The 23,663-nt window shown below is 36.2% G+C and overlaps 1 protein-coding gene across 2 annotated transcripts in view; it reads right to left on the reverse strand.

The window, feature by feature from the left end:
* LOC124606744 overlaps positions 1-1,349 on the reverse strand; it is a 62,445-nt gene extending 61,096 nt beyond the window's left edge. The window contains exon 1 of one of the 2 annotated variants that reach the window (XM_047138781.1): positions 688-1,349. In XM_047138781.1, the coding sequence (XP_046994737.1) occupies positions 688-849 (162 nt within the window). In that variant the 5' untranslated portion in view covers positions 850-1,349. The remainder of the gene's footprint in view (positions 1-687) is intronic. The other variant, XM_047138780.1, reaches the window with a different exon arrangement.
* Positions 1,350-23,663: the final 22,314 nt, after the last annotated feature.

The raw sequence follows: 23,663 nt of genomic DNA on the forward strand, positions 1-23,663 counted from the left end.
GATTATTTCCCAGTGATGTCCAAATGAAAATATAAGTAATATAATTTCGCTGGACCAAGAAAAGTAATCCTATGAGAATTCTAGCTTAAATAGTCACCAGCACGAGGAACGTCCCTTTTTCTGCTAGGAAATACTTCTAAGCACTCAATTTTTTAGAAACTGTCACACCACATGCCCTAGTAGCATCCAAAATGGAAACCGTTCTTCAGGTACATAATTAAAGGTCCAATTTCGAAGGAATGTTCCTCAAAAACAGGTGTGTTCATATGATGCAAGTTATCTAAAATGCCTACTGCTCATAGTTGTGGCACAGACTGTTGGTCAAGATTTGGGCATATTGCAATTTGCTGTTGTGATATATCAAAAAGGCTCATGTCAGTACAGATAATACTGCAGAGAAGACTTTGTATGCTGGACTTGGTGAATTGTGGCTTGGTAGGAGTATAAAGGAGAGTCTGAGGAAAATATATAGGTTTCCCCAACACACTCAGTGAGAGTTTACTGTTGGAAATACAAATTTACTTATACACAGCAGCGTTGTTACGTACTGGATCCTTAAGTTGACAGCTTTTTAGGGTGTTTTCCAACCACGTTGTAAGTCTAGCATGGTGTTAGAATACCCAAATTATTACCCGGAAATGTAATCTTGAAAATACACGAAAAATTAACCCCATCGTGTGTACTTACTTCTGCGGTAGTGTCCTTACTATCAATCGCACTGACATCATACAACATCAACTCCTTCCCCTGCCACAAGGCGAACAACTCTTTATGGTCACTTCTAATAATGATGATTCCGTCACATCCAGCGCTTGGTGTTTTTAACGGAATAAACTGGAAGTGACTCATGAAACGCTCCACAGTGACACGACTCCAAGTAATTAATTCTTCGTTTCAAAGTAAATGTCTGTCCACTATTTACATGTGTGGGGTCTACCTTGCATGACATTTTATGTCACAATAAAGGCCGTAAATATCTTAATAATATTCTAGAAAGAAATTGCCTTTTTATGAAGGCGGAATGAAAAGTAAAATTCACAATATCAGTCATACTGTTTGTTTATTTACGAAAATTTAACTCCATAGAATACCTCCTAACCTCACTCCCGAAACCATATCTCCCGCCTGTTATATCACCTCTGCTTTTACAAAAATCTTTGAAATGTACACTGGACGGCTTCCACAGGAAATGAAAACTTGCACTTCCTTAAGCCAATCTTTCACAGACACCGAAAATTTGCATAATCATTCCCCCACCACTATCCCGATTAGCCAACGGATATACAGAAACATCCTGCTGGCTCGCTGTCATTCGACCTGTCCTGACAGTTAGAAACTTTTAAAGTCGTTTAACTCAGTAGCCTCATACACCTTCCTTCACCTTTGCCAAGAGTTTCATCAGCTCCCACTAGGTGAGCCTGCTCTCATTCGCTCCACAGTACGGGTTCGGAAGTATTTGTTTGGTATCGTGAAAAAAAGTTAGCGACTGAGTAAAACATGAACTGCAAGTGACTAAATACTTTGTAAGGCAGAAAAATGTTCTTAACATTCGGATAGGTATTTCAGTGTGGCTGTTACAATTACCTGTAAACACTTACTCCATTATCACTAGCATGGGAAAGTTTTTCAGATGGTTTGAAATATGTAATTCTTAAACCGCTTTTTAAGAAAGGGGACAAAAATACTTAAATAATTATTGCTTAATTTCCTTACTGGCGTCCTCTTCCAAAATATTAAAAAAATAAAGTACTCAAGAGTAGCCTCATACTTAAGTAGAAACAATTTACTTAGCATACGATAGCTTGGATTCCCGAAGAGTTGCTAGACTGAGAATGCTAGATATACATTCACTCATCAAACAGTACAAACTTTAAATGATTAACTATCACCAGTTGGTATTTTGCGATCTTTCCAAGGCGTTTGATCAGATAGATCATGTTATTGTCGTAGAAAAGCTAAAGTTTCGTGGAAATGATGGCTTTACACAATGATGGTCTTAATCATACATAACAAACAGACTGCAAAAAGTTGTGTTGTGAAATGCAAACAATGTTGGAAAGGTAGAAAATTTTAGTGACTGAGTACAAACCACGAAGGGAGTAAGTGTGAACTTAACATTTAACAAGCAAAATTGATACTAGTGTCATAATAAATCCCATCAGAGATAAAACAACAGAAGAAACTGTAAATTAAATTTTTAGAAGTGCTATTGTGTGGTTCTCAGAAAATGAACTCTCCATAATTAAAAAAAACCATATTCATGTCTCTACAAGAAATAGGATCATATTGACAACTGATGTAGCACATAGAGTGGGAGTCAGTTAATAGGATAAAATGCTACAAATTTTTGGATGTGCCTTAATAAGCATCAGTACTACCTAATCAGCTATTATTGAGCTAATGAGCTATTAATGATGCTTATTAAAGTCTCAATGTTGTTGCATTTTAGTGTAAATCACACATGTCACAGTACTTGTATAATACTCCTAAGTGCAGAACATTATAACAATTTGTATATTACTTAACTTGAAGTTGGCATCAGTATCCAGTTGTAGATCAGTATTGATAACGTTATGGGAAATAGGTTTGGTTGTGGGTTTTAATTCAAAAATGACTGAAGTATTTCATGACAGTTTAATGTAACCACTTTCTATTCCCACTTCACAAAGCTAAAAAACAGTAACTCACAAGCATTTTCATATCTACTATATCACAGTATTCACACAAAGACTTAATATGCAGTGTCTCATTGTTCTACCAGCTTCATGACAAAAAGTGTTGTTTAGTGAAGACTTAGACTACAGAACTACAAGTAAAACCTTTAGCGCCAATTACAGTGGATATATCTATTAAATATTGTTCTAGAAACATTCAGAACATTTGATGAACCAAATTAGTGGGGAACAAGTTTCTACTTCTAAGATTTAACACATATCCAAATTAGGCTATACCTTTTTATAAAAGAAAAAGATTTGAAAATTTATGGAAATATGAGATATTTGCGAAAGTAAAAGAATAGATTAAACTTTTTTTAAAAATACAGATGCTGTGCCATGTCATAAACGCAACATAATGTAAGTTGGTCAGTTAATCAAATATAAATGGCATCTCTAATGAATTTTATAAAACTGAACTAAAACCAGAGTAGTAATTTATATTTTTAGTGACATTTACAGAAAGATTAATTTTCACAGAATAGCCCAGTAGAGTGCAGAATTATGGGATGTACTCAGCTAACTTTCAGCAATGCAGAGCCTTCTCAAAGTACTACTAAATTATATAAATATTCAAAAACATCAGTCAGATACTTCATATCCAAAAATATGTGCAAGCATAGCAGAAAATAAAGCATATCGTAAGTTCCCATAATCTGAAGAAGTTGTTTAAAATCTTGGTTTATTGTAACATATTGATGAAAATGTGAACTTCTCAAACAATTAAGTTCAGCTACTTTTACTCTTTGTATAATTGCTAATCTTGGACACAAATGAATTAATATCTCGACATGTTTAGTATATTTTCGCTCAATAACAACTAGTGGAATACTTCATGTGCTAACTGATCACTTAGAAAGAATGTATTGGTGGCATACAAGCAAGAAGTAAGAATAAAATGTGGTGTTCATCTTCGGACGTGATGTAGGTGCTTCTGCAAGCGTCTAGACATTTTAACTGTGCTTTCATAATACATATATTCGCTAGTGAAGTTCGTCATAATTAATCCATCATGATTCCAGAAGAGCTGTGAGATCCATACTTGGAACACTACAGGGAAAAATGACCTTTACTGCTCATCATTAAAGCTATCAGTGGCTCAGAAAGGATTCCAATAAATATCAACAGAAGTCTCTGATCACTTGCTCAGTACCAGTAACATAAAATGTCTGACAGGTAGGAAAGCAAATTTTAAATTTAAACTTAAATCATTTCTGCTCGAAAACTCCTTCTATTCTATGAATGAATCTCTAGAAACTAGTCACCTGTAAAAAAAGGTTTTAAGTGTAGCTTATAAGCAGGACTAAAAATGATACCTTCGTTAACATTAATAATAATCATGTATACATATCTTGTAAACTGGTTCATTCCACATAATTTCTATAAATGAATTGTTGAAATGATCTATGGTACATGTAACCAGCTAACTAGCTACTAGTTTGTTACTGGATCTGCACCACTTACGAGTTACGACTGATCAGAATGCATCAAGGTTCCATTGTTTACCGTATTGCATGTAAGTTTTAATCTGTCAGGAAGTTTCATATCAGTGCACACTCCACTGCAGAGTGAAAATATCATTCTACATGTAAGTTGTTTACAGTTTTTCATATTGTGTTGTTGTATGCTGGCGCCAGCACACCATGAGTCGTAGAGGATACGAGAGTATCGATAGAGACTAACGACAAGACTCGCTGGAAACATGCCGCCAACGCCCTCTCAGCCGCCAGCGCTTTGGATCGCCACTGCGGACTGGAGGGCCAGTGTAGTCAGTTATTTCGAGCCTATTACGTCAGTTAGTTCGAGTCTGTATGCTGTGAGAGTTCCAGCACCTCGCCCAGACAGAGCTGCAGACTTAGCCTCTAGCCTCATATATATATGATTCCCAACTGGGTCGGAGATTTTCTCCACTCTGGGACTGGGTGTTGTGTTGTCCTAATCATCGTCATTTCATCCCCATCGACGCACTAATCGCCGAAGTGGCGTCAAATTGAAAGACTTCCACCTGGCAAACAGTCTACTCGATGGGAGGCCCTAATCACATGACATACAACAAATGAAAACACAATTTTTATTTTGTCCAGTCGCATTAGTCACTATTGACAAACCTCCAGTAGGGTATAATGGCTGCTGTTTCAAGCCCTTTTGGACAACCCTGGTACCAGACTTGCACTTCTTGAGGCAGTCGAAACAACCATTGGAAAACTATGTCGTCTTGCAGACAGTCATTAGCTTGGTATAATTATATATTTCTTGCCTTGTGCTGAAAGCCCCTTGCTTTTCTTTTACAGTGATAGGACATAAAATCACATACTAGCTGAAAATTGTCATTATTCCAAACTGGTTCAGTATATACTCACAGGGCTCCAGTCTTTTGCTTGAGATGATGATGCTGAGTGTTTTTCTTTGTAGCATTAATAGATTCTTGCGACCTGCGGAGTGTCTCCATTACAGTAGTCCATAATTAATATGGCTATGAAATATTGCATAATACACTGTTACAAGGAACTGGTCAATTAATACACCCTTTGGTCTCCACACAAGGAGAGCTTGGGGCACAAGTGTAATGTGAGCTCGTTGACTGATAGTTTGCTGTCGATCATGAATCCCAGCAGTCTGATAGCCTCTATATTATCCTGGCATCGAACTTTGCTGGGGCTGCATGTCAGATAATGTATTTTTTCTTCATTCACTTTTATTTTGTTTTTGATGAACCACTCTTTAATGGTTTCAGAGAACTTGTCTGTTACTAGTAGGGTTGTGCAGCAGCTCTTCCTTTGGTAAAAAGGGTGATGTCATCAGCAACCTGTAAGCTGTGGATGCTACAACCTTTATCACTGACATAAATAAAGATTAGGAGAGGTCTTATGACAGATCCTTGATGTAGCATGCTCCAATTTTTGTTCTTGGGGGATTGCTCCTTGGAATGACACTGCCAACATTCGGTTTTCAAGATAAGACCGATGGGTTACCAGAATAGCACCTCCAATGACATAACGCATTATATTACTGAGAAGTATCTTGTGCAAAAGGCAGTCAAATGACTTCCTGAGGACACAAGGTTTCAGTGCCACACTTTCTCTGTCCACACCCCTGCCTTATCTTTGTAGAAGAAAAGACTGGAAAGTAACACACAATAATTTTATTATGAAAATATTTAATAGGATACAAAATCAAACAAAAAAACACAACTGCACTTGCATGGCTTACCTACTTTCCTACATAACCACCAATGTTCTCAACACATTTCTCCCATTGTTGTACCAGTTTCAAAATGCCCTGTTCGTAGGAGTCTCGTTAGAGTATAGCCATCTGCGAACTGATGATTTCACTTCTGTATCTGTCGCAAAGCATCGCCCAAACTGGGCGATTTTCTCATGAACAGGAGCAGCAACATGGGGATGAGCATTCTGGTGAAGAATTTTGACATGATCAGCATCAATATTGTGATGTTTGGCAGGGAGGGAACGACACAACTTAACCAAAGTTTTAAAGTAGACTGTAGCATTTGCAGTGGTCATGCGTTGAGTATTGTCCACCAATAACACACCATGTGTATCCCAAGGCACTGACACAAGCACTTTCCTGGAAGATTGGGTACTTTGAATTGTTTTTTGCACTGGGGAACCAGTATGTTTCCATTCCACAGAGGCCTGCTTGGTTTTGGGTGTGCCCTCGACTCATCACCAGTGACAACTCCTTTTTCGAAAATCATGCCCTTCTGCAGCATGATGCATTAAGTGATCCAAGTTACTCATCATTCCCTGACCCTTGTGGTTGTCTGTCAGGTTCTTAGGCACACAGTGAGCGCTAACTATAAGGAATTTCAACGTGTCATGAACAATATTGTAAACCACACCATAGGAAACGTTGAACTACTTGGATAAAGAAACTTGAATAAAGTTCGCAGTTGCACACACTGGTCCTTCAAAATTGCTGCCACAATCACTCCAACATTCTGTGGAGTCGTAACTGTTACCACCTGCCCAGAGTATGGCAAATCACTAAGATTCACATGGGTCTCTTGGAAGAATGTACACTTCCTGGAGACGTACTACTGTCCATACATTTGTCCCCATACACATCATGCATGTCTGTGAATTTCACTTGGTTGGACCATAAATATTGAACTACATGTCACTGCTCTTCTCAAGTTGATGACAGTAGCATGTGTGTCATGTTTGTTTCGAAGTTCAGGCTTTTCTCGCTAGAGCTGCACAAGAAAACAAAATACCGTCTGCAGCGCATACTTCAAGCTATATCGCCGTGAAATTTCAACATTCCAGCTACAATACCAGGGTAGAAACAAATTTTCATGCATTACATTCCGATTCTCCCTCGTAATTAAGTCCAGTGCGGTTGCAACCATCGCCTTTCTTTTGCAGATACCATTCTATGTTCTAGAAGAGGCTACTGTCTTCAGAGTAACTTAGTACCTGTTATTTCATTACAAAATCCATAGCTTTAGCTAAAACAGAAATTGGTCTAAAGCTGAACACTCTATATGGGTCCCCCACTTTTTAGATTGGTGCTATCTATGCCAGTTTCAGGAACTGTGGAAACACGCTGACAGAGAAACATTTGTTGATTACTTTGGCTAGTGGCTGAACAAACTCTGGAATAAGTTTCTTCAGGATTGTAGAGGACATGCTGCAGATATCTGCACTCTTTGGGTGCTTATAGGGATTCAGTATTTTTGCAATATACTTAGAGTGTACATCTTACCAGTTTTTAATAATGCAACAGTTTACAATTTTTATATGAGCTGCAGCATTTAAGCCTGAGTCAGGCTTTGATTTCCAGTATTTTTCACTATCCTAACGAAGTACTAATTGAAGATATCAGGACCACAGAAATTTAACGTGGAGGTAGGCTTCTTCCTGTGCTCATTTACCAGATTTCAGGTACCTTATATGGTTTATGAGCCTCTTCAATGAACCTTGTGAAGATAACACTACATAATGATATCGATCTTTTTCCTTTTCCTGTGCTTTCTTTTTCCTTGTTCTTTTTTTCTGCTTTATTTGCATGATACACTGAAATAGTTATTTCAGGACGAGTTTTGTAAATTTCTTTGTTCAACTATATTTCTGATTCTTTCTTGCTGTTGCCATGAATGTAGTTCTTTTTTTAATTTATTTTGATGCTGTGTGTTCTCATGTTTATTAGCATGTTGTTTAAATGCATTTGTGTGAACAGAATAATATAAAATTGTGATTCTGAATGAAAATGTAAATCGTCATACACTACATTTACATGGCGCACATTTTCCAATAGAATTACAGAAGCTTTTTTCGCTGTTGTGTTTACATGTTATAGCCTGAAGCTGATTTCGTAATATACTTAAATATGGCGTCTGAAGAACAGCTATCCAGTTTCCGATTTAGTCACCACAGTCGCTATTTCTTGTCGCTTGATTGTTAGAGGTAGACAGCTTCATGCTCAGTCTAATATTTCTGCTTCTCCTTCACTGCACAATAAGTCACTCCATCCATGTTCGCCGAATAATTTGAGAACAAGACATAACTTGGCCACCCAAGCATGTTTGAAAAACGGTTATTCGTTAACATAGGAGTGAAAATCGATTGCGGAATTGGAAAACTGGCAACTAGAAGCGGATTTCCAAAAACGATTTTGAAGTGTTTATATGACCATCCAGAAGTCGCATTGGGAAAACGGTTTACAAAAACCGGTTTTGGGAGACACATGCAAACAGGGTGCTACTGAGTGTAGTGCTGAGCGATATGTGTCGATCAGTGGAGAAACATATCGATATTTTAACACAGAAAAGCGTCAACGAAGAGTCAGGAGCTAAAACAAGAAGGCCATTGTCATTATGCTGCTGACGTAAAATAATTGTCTGAACAGTGATAAGTCTTGTGATTTTGGTGTATATGGCAGAATATGTGTCACACTGCTTATTAGTCAGAATTGCTACTTGACACATTAATCTTATAAAACTACAGTGTACAGATACCCAAACTGTGTGAATGATGTAAGTGCACGGTTTGTATTGTAGAAAGAATGGACATTGTAGTGCATATCATGGACTGTAAACCTGAACAGAAATATGGTAATGAATTTCCTTGTTGTGCACTGATGTTTAGGAACTTTTAATCATGTATGTACAGTGTGCAGATTGCCACACGAGTGATGTGAGTGTACAGTGAATATTGTGTGCACTACAGGTTGTTTGATGCATACTGTGGACTGTTAATTCAGGTTACAAGTATGTTAATGTTTCTTCTTATTGCAGATGGCTGCACCGTGAAACGTGTAAAAGCCACAATTCAATGGAAAACCATAAATCTGGAGCTGTGATGAGGAACAGCTAACAAAAATGATGAATTTGGGATAGGTCGCACATTGACTGAATGAAGTGTTGCGGCGTGGTGGGTTACTCTCTCACTATGTTTTAAACAATCAGTCCACCTACCTGGATAGCTTTCAGGTTGTCTGACCCTTCACTCTGCGATGGTATATATTGGTTTAGCTGATAAAAGCAGCATTGAAGAAAAGTCAACTAAATACCTACCATGCAAAGGCCACATAACTCCAGTACACGGGTAGCATTTGAATGTTAGATGAATGTTGGGCGTTTAGGATTCTTGCATGACTCTTTTGAAAAATGTGTAAAATTTCCTGTAAGCTGGTTTATCGTCTTTAAAACACAGAAAATAGCTATCAAGTCAGTATCTAATATCCAAATACTAATTGTGTAACGTTACTGACTGGGTCTGTAACAACTTCACATGCAAAATCAGCCAGAAGATATTTAGCCTGACCCAATATTTCAAACGTCCTGAACAGTCACTGACCCATAACTATTTGCGAATTAACACAGTCAGTCATTCTATAGTCTTCTTGTACAGAATCTCGTAATTCTGAAACTGGTTAAAATTTAATGAAAACAAAATTCGATTGCTTTCCACAACATAAACTACTAATAAATTTAATATTCAACGCACCTTCTGGCTGCCCTTTACAGAATCTAGCTCACTTGGCCACATTTTACAACTTCCCCTATTACACAACAATTTTTTACATAGTAATAATAAAATATCACATTCTAACTTTATGTATGTCCTCCAGTAACTCTTTCAGTCTCTCCAGAACATTCAGTCAACGGAAGTACAATAAAATAATAATTTTCCGATGTGTTGTAAAATTACGTCTGAAATCTGCGGGAATGAAACTAAAGAAAACTCCAGAAAATTAGATTATATGATATTCAATTGATACTACAGATGAATACATTCCAATCCCTACTCAGTTTCACATTGCCAGCATGGTTATTATGTGATTAGGTAAAAATTTATATCTCCGAAAATACTGAAGTTATTGATTTGAAATTTTAGCACTATGGTTCTGTTATTCATAGAATTTGGTACACTAAGTATGAAAAAGATCGGTTAATATTTAACAGTACTTCTTCAGATTCATAAAGAGTTTGTGTAATTTACTGCACAAAGCGTTAAGCAAGTACAGTGGCTCGCTAAACCCAGTAGCTGGCGTCAGGTGTGAGCATAAGAACCATAATCCACCCTTCTCCCAGCTCCATGGCAAGCTATGCTTTCAATGCAAGATGATGACTCATAGTCATTTGCAGTGTATTGAGGTTCATGTTTCATATAATGGTAAAATTATTACTAGACCTTAATTTTAACTAATCAAACGAAAACTAATTACCCACTGATTCTTTACACATTTCTGAGTGTCAAGAAGCTTAATTAAATATGAAAATTTATGAAACATTTAACTCTGTACGTAGAACTTTTTATAGCTTGGACTTGATAGCTATAAATTAAAATTATTTACAAAAATTGTTACAAAAATATGTTTTCTACAAAATTCTAATTTTTGATTCTTTTGCACAAAATAAATGTCTACTTGACGAAATTTATTATGACTGAAAATATTTTTTCAGGCTCCAATAAGACTTTACTTTCTGATTTCCAGAGTAAAAAGAAGCTTCGTAATGGAAAAACCTACTAAATTATTTCCCAGACACCATCTTTACACATAAGACACTTTGGGGTGTATCTATTACAAACATAAGCTGTTCCTAAAGTGCTCTATAGTGAGTGTTCCGAAAAAAAACTTTTAGAACATAATGCAACCTACAGTTTGTAGGGGTACTATGGAGGTCGTCTCTCTTTTAACTAGGTGCACATTTTCACAAACTTCTCACAAAAAGGGTTTGACAATAGTAAGAGAGTAAGAACTATTTCCTATTCTGCACAATTTTTTTTCACTGTGGTGAGTGTCTATCCAAAAAAAAAGATATACTTTCAGCACCTAGTTTTCGATGAAACAACATGGGAACTTCTTTTCACATTTATTCTTGCATCAGTTCCACACCTGGGTACTTTATAAACATCAATGTCCGCTCATCTGTCAGGTACAAATCAGTTTCCATAGTGGGCGTACCTGCAAGACAGTACATCTGAGACCAAGAAGCATTAATCTGCTTCCTGCAAAGAAGAATATTATCCATGTTTCTTCCAATTATGGACATTATTTGTTTCTTGTAATTTATAAAGACAGTATTCTGAATTTCCATGACTTTACATATCTAATAATAACATTACTCCACTAAAGTATTATTCAGAATAAATTCTTCTTCAGAAAGAAATTTTTTTCAGTAAAACGTGAACTAGCCTTTACTAATCAAAAGTAAATGGCACTGTGACTGTCGCTATCGTTACCCAATTCAAATTCCAAAACAGCAATCTGTAAAAGGCACTTTAGACTCAAATTCACTCAAAAAAGTTCCTGCTGAAAAATAATCTCCCTTTACTAAGCAAGTTCTTGGCTTCGGCTCATAAATTTTTCCAGCTTTACTCTCAAATACTAGTAAACACATTTCATAACTTTTAGATAATCTTTAGATATAAAGGCTAACACCTGCTGTTTTATAGGCTTTACATAATGCATCCTCCCATGAACCATGGACCTTGCCGTTGGTGGGGAGGCTTGCGTGCCTCAACGATACAGATAGCCGTACCGTAGGTGCAACCACAACGGAGGGGTATCTGTTGATACATTTGTCTCCTGAAGAGGGGCAGCAGCCTTTTCAGTAGTTGCAGGAGCAACAGTCTGGATGATTGACTGATCTGGCCTTGTAACACTAACCAAAATGGCCCTGCTGTTCTGGTACTGCGAACGGCTGAAAACAAGGGGAAACTACGGCCGTAATTTTTCCCGAGGGCATGCAGCCTTACTGTATGATTAAATGATGATGGCGTCCTCTTGGATATAATATTTCGGAGGGAAAATAGTCCCCCATTCGGATCTCCAGGCGGGGACTACTCAAGAGGACGTCATTATCAGGAGAAAGAAAACTGACGTTCTACGGATCGGAGTGTGGAATGTCAGATCCCTTAATCAGGCAGACAGGTTAGAAAATTTAAAAAGGGAAATGGATAGGTTAAAGTTAGATATAGTGGGAATTAGTGAAGTTCGGTGGCAGGAGGAACAAGACTTTTGGTCAGGTGAATACAGGGTTATAAATACAAAATCAAATAAGAGTAATGCAGGTGTAGGTTTAAAAATGAATAAAAAATAGGAGTACGGGTAAGCTACTACAAACAGCATAGTGAACGTATTATTGTGGCCAAGATAGATACGAAGCCCACACCTGCTACAGTAGCACAAGTTTATATGCCAACTAGCTCTGCAGATGACGAAGAAATAGATGAAATGTATGATGAGATAAAAGAAATTATTCAGGTAGTGAAGGGAGACGAAAATTTAAGTCATGGGTGACTGGAATTTGTCAGTAGGGAAAGGGAGAGAAGGAAACATAGTAGGTGAATATGGATTGGGGCTAAGAAATGAAAGAGGAAGCCGCCTGGTAGAATTTTGCACAGAGCATAACTTAATCATAGCTAACACTTGGTTCAAGAATCATGAAAGAAGGTTGTATACATGGAAGAACCCTGGAGATACTAAAAGGTATCAGATAGATTATATAATGGTAAGACAGAGATTTAGGACATTTACAGGGGCAGATGTGGACTCTGACCACAATCCATTGGTTATGAACTGTAGACTAAAACTGTAGAAACTGCAAAAAGATGGAAATTTGAGGAAATGGGACCTGGATAAACTGACTAAACCAGAGATTGTACAGAGTTTCAGGGAGAGCATAAGGGAACAATTGACAGTAATGGGGGAAAGGAATACAGTAGAAGAAGAATGGGTAGCTTTGAGGGATGAAATAGTGAAGGCAGCAGAGGATCAAATAGGTAAAAAGATTAGGGCTAGTAGAAACCCTTGGATAACAGAAGAAATATTGAATTTCATTGATCAAAGGAGAAAATATAAAAATGAGTAAATGAAGCAGGCAAAAAGGAATACAAACGTCTCAAAAATGATATCGACAGGAAGTGCAAAATGGCTAAGCAGGGATGGCTAGAGGACAAATGTATGGATGTAGAGGCTTACCTCACTAGGGGTAAGATAGATACTGCCTACAGGAAAATTAAAGAGACTTTTGGAGAAAGGAGATCCACTTGCATGAATATCAAGAGCTTTGATGGAAACCCAGTTCTAAGCAAAGAAGGGAAAGCAGAGAGGTGGAAGGAGTATATAGAGTGTCTATACAAGGGCGATGTACTTGAGGACAATATTATGGAAATGGAAGAGGATGTAGATGAAGTTGAAATGGGAAATATGATACTGCGTAAAGAGTTTCACAGAGCACTGAAAGACCTGAGTCGAAACAAGGCCCCCGGAGTAGACAACATTCCATTAGAACTACTGACAGCCTTGGGAGAGCCAGTCCTGACAAAACTCTATCATCTGGTGAGCAAGGTGTATGAGACAGGCGAAATACCCTCAGACTTCAAGAAGAATATAATAATTCCAATCCCAAAGAAAGCAGGTGTTGACAGATGTGAAAATTACCGAACTATCAGTTTAATAAGTCACAGCTGCAAAATACTAATGCGAATTCTTTACAGACGAATGGAAAAACTGATAGAAGCCGACCTCGGGGAAGGTCAGTTTGGAAATGTTGGAACACGTGACGCAATACTGACCCTACGACTTATCTGAGAAGAAAGATTAAGGAAAGGCAAACCTACGTTTCTAGAATTAGTAGACTTAGAGAAAGCTTTTGACAATGTTGATTGGAATACTCTATTTCAAATTTTGAACGTGGCAGGGGTAAAATACAGGGAGCGAAAGGTTATTTACAATTTGTACAGAAAGCAGATGGCAGTTATAAGAGTTGAGGGGTATGAAAGGGAAGCAGTGGTTGAGAAGGGAGTGAGACAGGGTTGTAGCCTCTCCCCGATGTTATTCAATCTGTATATTGAGCAAGAAATAAAGGAAACAAAAGAAAAGTTTGGAGTAGGTATTAAAATCCATGGAGAAGAAATAAAAACTTTGAGGTTCACCGATGACATTGTAATTCTGTCAGAGACAGCAAAGGACTTGGAAGAGCAGTTGAACAGAATGGACAGTGTCTTGAAAGGAGGGTACAAGGTGAACATCAACGAAAGCAAAACGAGGGTAATGGAATGTAGTTGAATTAAGTCAGGTGATGCTGAGGCAATTAGATTAGGAAATGAGACACTTAAAGTAGTAAATGAGTTTTGCTATTTGGGGAGCAAAATAACTGATGATGGTCGAAGTAGAGAGTATATAAAATGTAGACTGGTAATGGCAAGGAAAGCGTTTCTGAAGAAGAAAAATTTGTTAACATCGAGTATAGATATAAATGTCAGGAAGTCGTTTCTGAATGTATTTGTATGGAGTGTAGCCATGTATGGAAGTGAAGCTTGGACGATAAATAGTTTAGACAAGAAGAGACTAGAAACTTTCGAAATGTGGTGCTACAGATGAATGCTGAAGATTAGATGAGTAGATCACATAACTAATGAGGAAGTATTGAATAGGATTGGGGAGAAGAGATGTTTGTGGCACAACTTGACTAGAAGGAGGGATCGGTTGGTAGGACATGTTCTGAGACATCGAGGGATCACCAATTTAATATTGGAGGGCAGTGTGGAGGGTAAAAATCGTAGAGGGAGACCAAGAGATGAATACTCTAAGCAGGTTCAGAAGGATGTAGGTTGCAGTAGGTACTGGGAGATGAAGAAGCTTGCACAGGATAGAGTAGCATGGAGAGCTGCATCAAACCAGTCTCTGGACTGAAGACCACAACAACAACAACATAATGCATACAAATACATAATGAATGAAAAGTTACTGAACATTTACTACTAGTGCCTCAATTTGCAGTTGTCATGAAACACACATACTGTTCACCTTTACCTCTGTTCGAAATCTTTTGGCTTTGTCCATTAATGATTATAACAGTACTGCCTCTGTTTTGAAACTTTTACATAAACAGGTAGAAACACATTTCGTCACACTTACATTTCACATTATCTTATTCTACAAAACTTTCTCATACTTTCCTCACTCATTCCTTATCTGTTATTTAATATGTTAGTACACCTTTTTAGAACTGAAATTTATTCAAAAATGGTTAGACTATAATTCTTATCTCCTACAAAACATTATGTACACTGTAAAAACAAGATAGTGAAGAAGGAACAGACGATAGCAAAAATTCTGAATGAAGAAGAGGTAGGCTGAGAATACGAAAAGGAAATAGTATTGCCAAAAACTTGGGATGCCTGGTGTTCGACAAACACCTGGCATCGTAAAGGATGCTCGTCCCTTGAGTTCAGTTAGTTACTACTGTCCCCATTGTCTTTCTGTACGTTATTTTCCTTCCTTTCCCCATATTCATTGTACACCACAATATCCACTTTGTGCTGCATCAGAGTATAGGTATATCGAATTGTTCACCTCCCGGATACCGCTTTCTTCCTCTGATTGGCACTGTCAAGTACTTTCAATCTACCATAATGACAGATTTGTTATTCAGAAAATCGACCTTCGTTTCGTATTTGCTTCTGAAAATCAGCCGAACCCGTCTTAAAACTTAACACGAAAATTACCAGGAAATTTTGGTACAGTTGCTCATCATGGATCTTTACAGGTAATATGACCTCATAAGTTACTGCTTTCTTACGTTTACCTGTGGCTACTACTGTGTTTATTCTGGAGATGGGCATAATAACTATTTCTTTCCAATTTGGAATAGCATCTATAGAGTTTTTCTGACAGTGTACATATGTCACAATCACTATCAGGTAAACAAGGAACTTTTTCATCAAAAACTACAACCTCTGTTGTCGGTTGTCCTGATGTTTCTTCAACAGTTTCAGGATCTGGTTGTTCCAATAAATCTCGCATTACCTCGTGTCTGTCGAGTCCCATACCCTCTGTGGAAATAATACACATATTTATGGGGTCTTCTTCCTCTTTAATTATGGCAGCATTGATTACTCTGTCTACTAGCGACAAGTCAAGACATTTCACCAAAAATTCACCTTCGCTGATCCTCTCACATTCTGCAACACTTCCTTCTATGTTGTTAGAATTTTCAAAATAATCCCCAGCTTCATCTACTTCTGTAGCTGCATCACTATCCAATGAGCTGTCTCTCTATTTACACGTTCTTTGACATCTGAAACTGCTCCATCACTATCAGACAGAATCTCCTCTATTCTAACTAAAATTTCATCTGCCAGTATATCTTCCTCCACTGCTACACTTTCTCCCATATACTGCGCTTTCCTGCACATTCTCTATAGGATCCGCTTTAATATAACAGTGCTCAGTTAAACTAAGATCTTTCTCCACAATCACATCATATAACTCCTGTTCCTTGCTAACCTGGTCCCTAGATTCGAGATTTTCACCTAGTATTTCACAAAATCCAACTATGTTTCCCTGAAAAATGAATATTTTCGCTTTCTTCATTTATTCAGGTAGATTTATAGTACCTGTACCACTACTATGTTGTTGTGTTGGTTGCTGGCTCACAATGGGCTTTGCTAGGGGATTTAACTTACGTTTTTTCAGTCTGGAAACACTAGCACCCTTACAGACTATTATTAGTTTTACTTATCGCCTATTCTGTCATTAGCTGTAGAGTTCCATTCATTCGGCTGTCTCCAATGCTGCTCTACTTTCTCAGCTGACTGCCAGTTTTGATAAATGTCGTTCCTGTTCCTGCCGTAATTTATATATCCAGAAAAGCCCCCCCCCCCTATCCTCTGAACTCTTATCTGTGATAGTTAGCTCTCTGCACACCTATTCAGTTTACTTGCATTTTTTTTGCCTAGTAGGAGGCCTGCAATTTATATTATTTTCCTTTTCTTTCAAAAGATTCTCTGTCCTTTCCACATAACCAATGAACTTGTTAATGTCCTCTCTGGTTCCAGAAATTATTTTATTTCGCCAGTACAAAGGCAACTTGCTTTCTAACCCCATTATAATTTGTTCTGTTTCTAAATTGGTAGTAATGTAAGACGAAACAGTTACCCACTTTTGTACAAATCTCTTAATAGTATCCTTCTTTGGGTAACATGTTTCACCTGACCAAAAGCTGTTTAATACTTCGATCTATTTTCTTTTTCTCCAGTACTCCTCTCAGAAAGCTTGTTTAAAACTTTCCATATTGTCATAGTAGTCTACAGCTAAATTTACCCAAGCACGAGCTTCTCCCATAAGATTAGATACCACAAAGCCTTTTTTCTGTTTGTCACTCCATGACCTAGGCAACACATCCTTGAGGATGTATAAGCATAGGCAATTTCAGATGATTCTGCAACACTATTTATTATTACATGACCACTACTGTTAATAATTCTCTGTTCTACTTTAGTTGGTCTAATGTCATGCTCTTGTAGGTTACCATTTACTGCTGTGCTAAATTCTGACAAGTTAATTTCTACATCAGTTATTCTTGTACAAACTTGCCCTCCAAACAGTTTACCTTTGTCACTTCCCACCTTAATTTTACTATCCAGAGTTTTATGCCCCTCATTACACTGTTTTTCAACATGACCTACTTGGGCCTGTACTTCAGTCAAGTCAGCACTTAACTCTTCACCTAGCTGTTTATAACATTCAGCATCCTGCCTTATATGGGTAGTTAGTTCACCTTTTATTGTTACAGTTTCATTCTTGCATTCTTGTTTTGCATGACAAATTTTCCGTTTTACACCTTCGTTAAGCTGTGATATTTCGTGTTTTACAGAATCACTCAAGCCTGAAATTCTGTGATTCATTTCCTTCTGCATTTCCTCTTTAAAGTTTTTCAATTTATAAGCAAACTGTTCTGACTGTGTTATAAAACACTGATTAATTTCGGAAACTAATCCACTTATTTTACTATCCACATCAGACCCAAGTTCATTTATTTTTGTGTTCATATTACTTATATCCGTGCCCAGTCAAGTTATTTTACGATCAACATCAGACCCAAGTTAATTTATTTTACTTATGTCAGTGTCCAGTCCTTCCATTTCATTACTTAATCCATTTATTTCTCATCTCACTCCATTCATACTCCTAATGCCACTAAACTGTTTCACAATGTTTTGGAACATTGTTGCAGTTCTAACTCTCTTATCACCAGCCTCCTCCAGTGCAGGCTCTATTTTCACTTCAGTAACAGTCAATGGTATTAATTTAACATTTGGACCAGGTATCTGCTCCCTGTTTCTTTCCTGAATCGAAGTACTTATGCTTTTCTTATCAACTTTAAAACATGACTCCCTTTTCATTGCCTTCACAATACTAGGTGCCAAATTAACATCAACTTCCCCCATATTTTGCTAATTAATTGACCCATAAACATCTCAGTCTTCCTCTGTTCAATCTGTACATCAAAGATGCAATGATACAAACAAAATAAATGTTCAGGAGTGGGATTAAAATTCAAGGTGAAATGATATCAATGATACAATTCGCTGATGACATTGTTATCATGAGTGAAAGTGAAGAAGAATTACATGATCTGCTGAATGGAATGAACAGTCTAACGATGGCAGAGATTGACTCCATTTAAGATAAAATTTTATTATTATTTATTTATTTTCCTAATAACATTTTTTCCATATAAATGAAGCAGGTTCAAAAACAAACCAGAGCAATCTTGTGTCAGATCCAAATTTTATGAATATTGTAGTACTGATAAGTCAGCTGATAATTTTACTTCACAAAAATGTGCAAATGATGGATACAGAACGATGTGTAGATAATGTGTAAGTGGATATCATGTAAAAAAGTTCATCAGTAAACGAAATCCTTGTGTATGTGGAAAAAATTTCTAAATATCATTATAAAAATCGTTTACAACGAATTCTGAATGAAGAACATTCGAAAATATTATTATCGATGAATAGTGATGAAAAACAAAAAACCAATACATCTACAAAGAAATGTAAAGCTTGTCAAGAGATTAAAGATTTTAGTTGTTTCTTCATAAATCCTTCACATCAAGATAAGCATAACACTAAAACTCAAAATCTACTTTAGAATATGTGGAAAAAGAAGAAAAAAGGAGTTATTCATACTTTATATTTAAATATCTATAAAATAAGGATCCCTATAGTCAAAATTTTGAAAGTTATTTTTTTACAAACCTAGTAAATTTTATTTCCTATAAATAAGAAGACCAAATAGAGAAATTCATGTTTGTTCAACATTGTGAATATTGTACAAGAAATAATTTACGAGGTTGTAGTAAATTAAATAAAGCTAATCGAATTAAATTTATTAATAGCCATCATCTAATGTTAGGTGGAAGAGTTTGGAAACAATTGCCTTATTATAAAATTGGAAGTGATAAAGAAATTTTTCAAAATAATGAAACTACACCATTGAAAGAAATATTTCCATTTTCTACCGATGTGTTGCAAAACAAAAAACTATAACAAATGGTGAAACATTATTTCCTTTTTGTACTGATTTCTTTGAGAAACTAACAGACAGAAGAACAACTCATGATTATCTAGTTGATAATGTATTTGCAAACACATTACAAAGTATAAAATTTGAAAATAATATAAACTCAATTGAAGCTAACCTTTCTTAACTTCAGTGCAACAGAAAATTATGAAAATTTTATAGACAATCTAAGAATACATCATAGATTGAAGATAACTTTATGACCTTTTGTGAGTAACAAATGGAGACAAATAGAAATATTATGGAATTTCAGTTCCAGAAGCACACCTATAGGATCACAAATGACAGAGAGATAATTAAAAAATGTAAGATTGGTAAACAATATTTTATCAAGAATGGGTAATTTTCAAGCATTTGGATCAGGATACCCATTAAGTAGAATTATTGGTTTACAACTAGGAACTAACAGATATGTTCCATTGAGAGGACCATCTTACACTCAATTACCAGATAAAATAAAAAGCAAAAAAGCATGTATTTATGTAAAAAATAAAGATAAAAAAATGTTTTCAGTGGGCTATAAAATCTACATTGTATCCTATGGATAAAAATACAGAAAGAGTTATGAAGAATAGGTCTTGGTCCTCTTCAGAAATGTGAAAATTTGAATTTCCTATAGTAGTTGATGACATTCCAAAAACTGAAAGTAGGATTAATGTATCTAGTAATGTTTATTCATCTGATGAAAAATATCAACTGTATCCATTGAAATGTACGAAATGTAAGAGAGAGAAGCATGTAAATCTGCTTTATTTCAAGGATGAAAGTAATTCAGTTATTGTTATATAAAAAATTTATCTAAGCTTGTTTTGAGTCAAATTACTAAAGACGAAAAGGCAAAATTTATTTGTTATTCATGTTTGCTCAATTTCACTAATAAAGAAAAATTACGTAATCAGACATCAAGCTGTTTAGTTAACAAACCATTGAAAGTAAAAATGTCACAGGAAGGTTCATATGTTCATTTTAAAAATTATTAACCTACACAAGACGTTCCATTTGTTATTTATGCTGATTTTGAATGTTTGTTATTAAAGATGGACAATTGTCATGGTAATGCAGAAAATTTATATACAATGAAATATCAAAAACATGAGAAAAATGGTTTCTGCTATTATATTAAATATATAAATGGACATTAAAAAAAACCTGTTCTTTGTAGAGGGCCAAATTGTCATAACAAATTTGTTGAATGTATGAAAAGAGAGATTGAAGAAATTGGAAGAATTTATTCTGAAATTGTATTGAGACCACTAACTCATGAAGAACAATCAAGATATGCAAAATTGAAAAAAGTATTTTGTGTAAATGTCGTTATTCACATAAAAATGAAAAGGTTCGTCATGATGATAACTGAACTGTAAAATTTATCAATACATTATGTAATAAATGTAATTTACACTCAGAATATCCTAGTTTTGCACCAGCTTATTGAAATAACTTATTAGGAAATGATTCCCAATTGTTTGTGAAAGAGCTTTGAAATGTGGCAATGTGCTGTGCATGAATGACCATGCTTCAGATAAGCAATAGTTTTAAGAACTTCATGTATTAGCTAAGAGTATGAGGTGGCCTCAGAAAGAAACTCGGTTGTTGTATGGACAGTAACATTAAAGTTCCAGCCTTTTTAATTAAGCAAGCACTGATTAGAAGGCAGTGAGATGACAGACAGATGGCTGGCCAGAGCAGAGGTACCATGCCAATGTGTTATGATGCGAGTCAGGCACGGCATGCCATCACAGGTACTTGCAAGAACGTGAAGGTGGAAGAACACATAAAAGCCAGTGGTAGCTTAGAAATGCGATACAGCATACTCAGGCAGACAGCCCTTGGGGATGGAGAAGGTGGGCTGGTCCGACCAGAGGCTGCTAAACGGTAAAAAAGTAGTTCGTTAGAAAAAACTTTAAATTAGAGCAGAGGGCCAGAGTAAAATTTGCAGAAGAGTGTAATTCAAAAGTGTATATGTGCAGAAAGCAACAGGTAAAGTATAAGGTAAACTGTGTCTGTTTTAAGGGAAGAGATGGTGGCTGATGTCACAAGCGGCTTAGTGGGGCTAAAGGTGCGCACAGCACGCCATTGTTGAGGACTAGTGGTTAGACCAAGGAGCAGTATGGATGGCCGACAGTTGCGTTCCCACAAGATTACCAACTAAGCTTTGCTTTTTGGCTAAATCTGGAAATAAGACTGTGACAAAGTAACATTCACATAGGTGGTGAATTTCTTTTAACTGTGAATGAATGTTTATCTTAATATGTGACAATTACTGAGGCATAGAAGCAAATAGTTAATTGAACAAAGCTTAGTACATGCAACAACATGACAGTTATTGAACACCATTAGTCAGATACTGTGCTTGTTCCTGCTGTTTCAATTCTGTTTTGTTTTCTGCCTTCATATTACCATTTGGTTATGGTCATGCTTATTTTTATGTGGATTATCAAGTGTAAGTAAAGGCTAAGTTCCGTGGCATCCGGTAATACAAGATTCTGGCATTGCGCACTAAAAGACCCGTGTGGCAGCTGCGTGAATCATATTAATATGATCACATTTGGGATTAGCCTGATTGAGACAACAACCAAATGCAGTCGGTATCCGAAAGTGGTCTTAAACCCACTTAGAGGGTCATATCCGTCTGACCGCTATCTGGCTGGATTCTGGCTTGCAAACTACGATTTTGCAACTTACTGTAATAAATTGTATCAAAGGTTTTTGAGGCCAGCGTGTCCCTAGAATATAGCTGCTTTTATCAGAGCTGCATTGCATTACTTAGTAGCACCGCAGTTTCTCTCCGAAACCTTAGTTCTACATACTTGCTAAGTCCAGAATCCACAGGGTGCAGAATAATGTAAGCGCATGTGAACTGCAGATAAGGGCAGGTAAGATTACATGTCAAGAGAATGCAGAAGCTCACTACACTGCCACCACACAGGTAAGCAACTAAGAGGATCTGCCACGCAACCCTCTAAATCTACCACTTACCGTACCAGACAGTCCAAGGGGTCCAGTATGTCACAAGTTAGGGTGTGTCATTCTGCAGAGGGGATGTTACAAAGTGGTACACCTGCATAGGGAATGTTACAATTTGGTTATGATAAAAAAGAGATAGATTTAATAGCAAATGATGAAAATAGATATACTAGTTTTGGTAAGAGTATAGAAAGTTTGAAAATACAATTTACTGACACATTTAAATTTATGGTTTTATTACTTCACGAACTTCCAAAAAATATGGAAAAGGATCAATTGAAAAGTATTAAAAAGTTTTTCTCAGAAGAGTTATTCAATCTAGTGCTCAGCAAAGGTGTATATCCATCTGATTAGATGGATTCTTGGAAAAAATTGGAGAGACACAATTACCAACAAAGGAAGAATTTTACAATAAGCTCAAAGACTGTGAAATAAATAATGAAAATTATAAACTGTGAGATAAGTAATGAAGATTATAAACATGCAAAATTAGTTTGGGAAAAATTTAATCAAAAATGTTGGTGAATATCATGATCTGTATCTTCAAATTTATTTTTTGTCAATGGCTGATGTGTTTGAAAAGTTCAGTAAATCTTGTATAAAAACATATGATCTTGATCCAACTAGGTATTTTACTGCACCTGGTTTATCTTAAGATGCAATGTTGAGAATCACTAAACAAAGGAATAAAAGGAGGAATCTCACCGTGTTGTAAAAGATATATTAAAGCAAACAATAAATACATGAAGGATTTTGATAGCAAAACGATATAAATTATCTAGCATATTTGGATGCAAATAATTTATGTGTTTATCCTATGAGTTAATATTTACAATATGGTGGATTTGAATGGGATGAACCAAATAATTTTGATTGTGTAGAAATAGGTCAAATAAAAGACACTGCTAAAATTGGATACATTTCTGAAGTAGATTTAAAATAACCAAAAAAAATTACATGATTTACTTAAAGACTTGCCATAAGCTCCTGAAAATAAAATTATACCAGGAACTAAAGTAAGGAAATTGTTGACTACTCTGAATGATAAACATAATTATGTAGATCACTATAGAAATCTTAAAGAGTATCTTTCTCTTAGAATGAAAATGACAAAAATACATTGAGTCTTAAAATTCA

Source organism: Schistocerca americana, chromosome 3 (assembly GCF_021461395.2).
Source record: "Schistocerca americana isolate TAMUIC-IGC-003095 chromosome 3, iqSchAmer2.1, whole genome shotgun sequence".
Classification (NCBI taxonomy): Eukaryota; Metazoa; Arthropoda; class Insecta; order Orthoptera; family Acrididae; genus Schistocerca; species Schistocerca americana.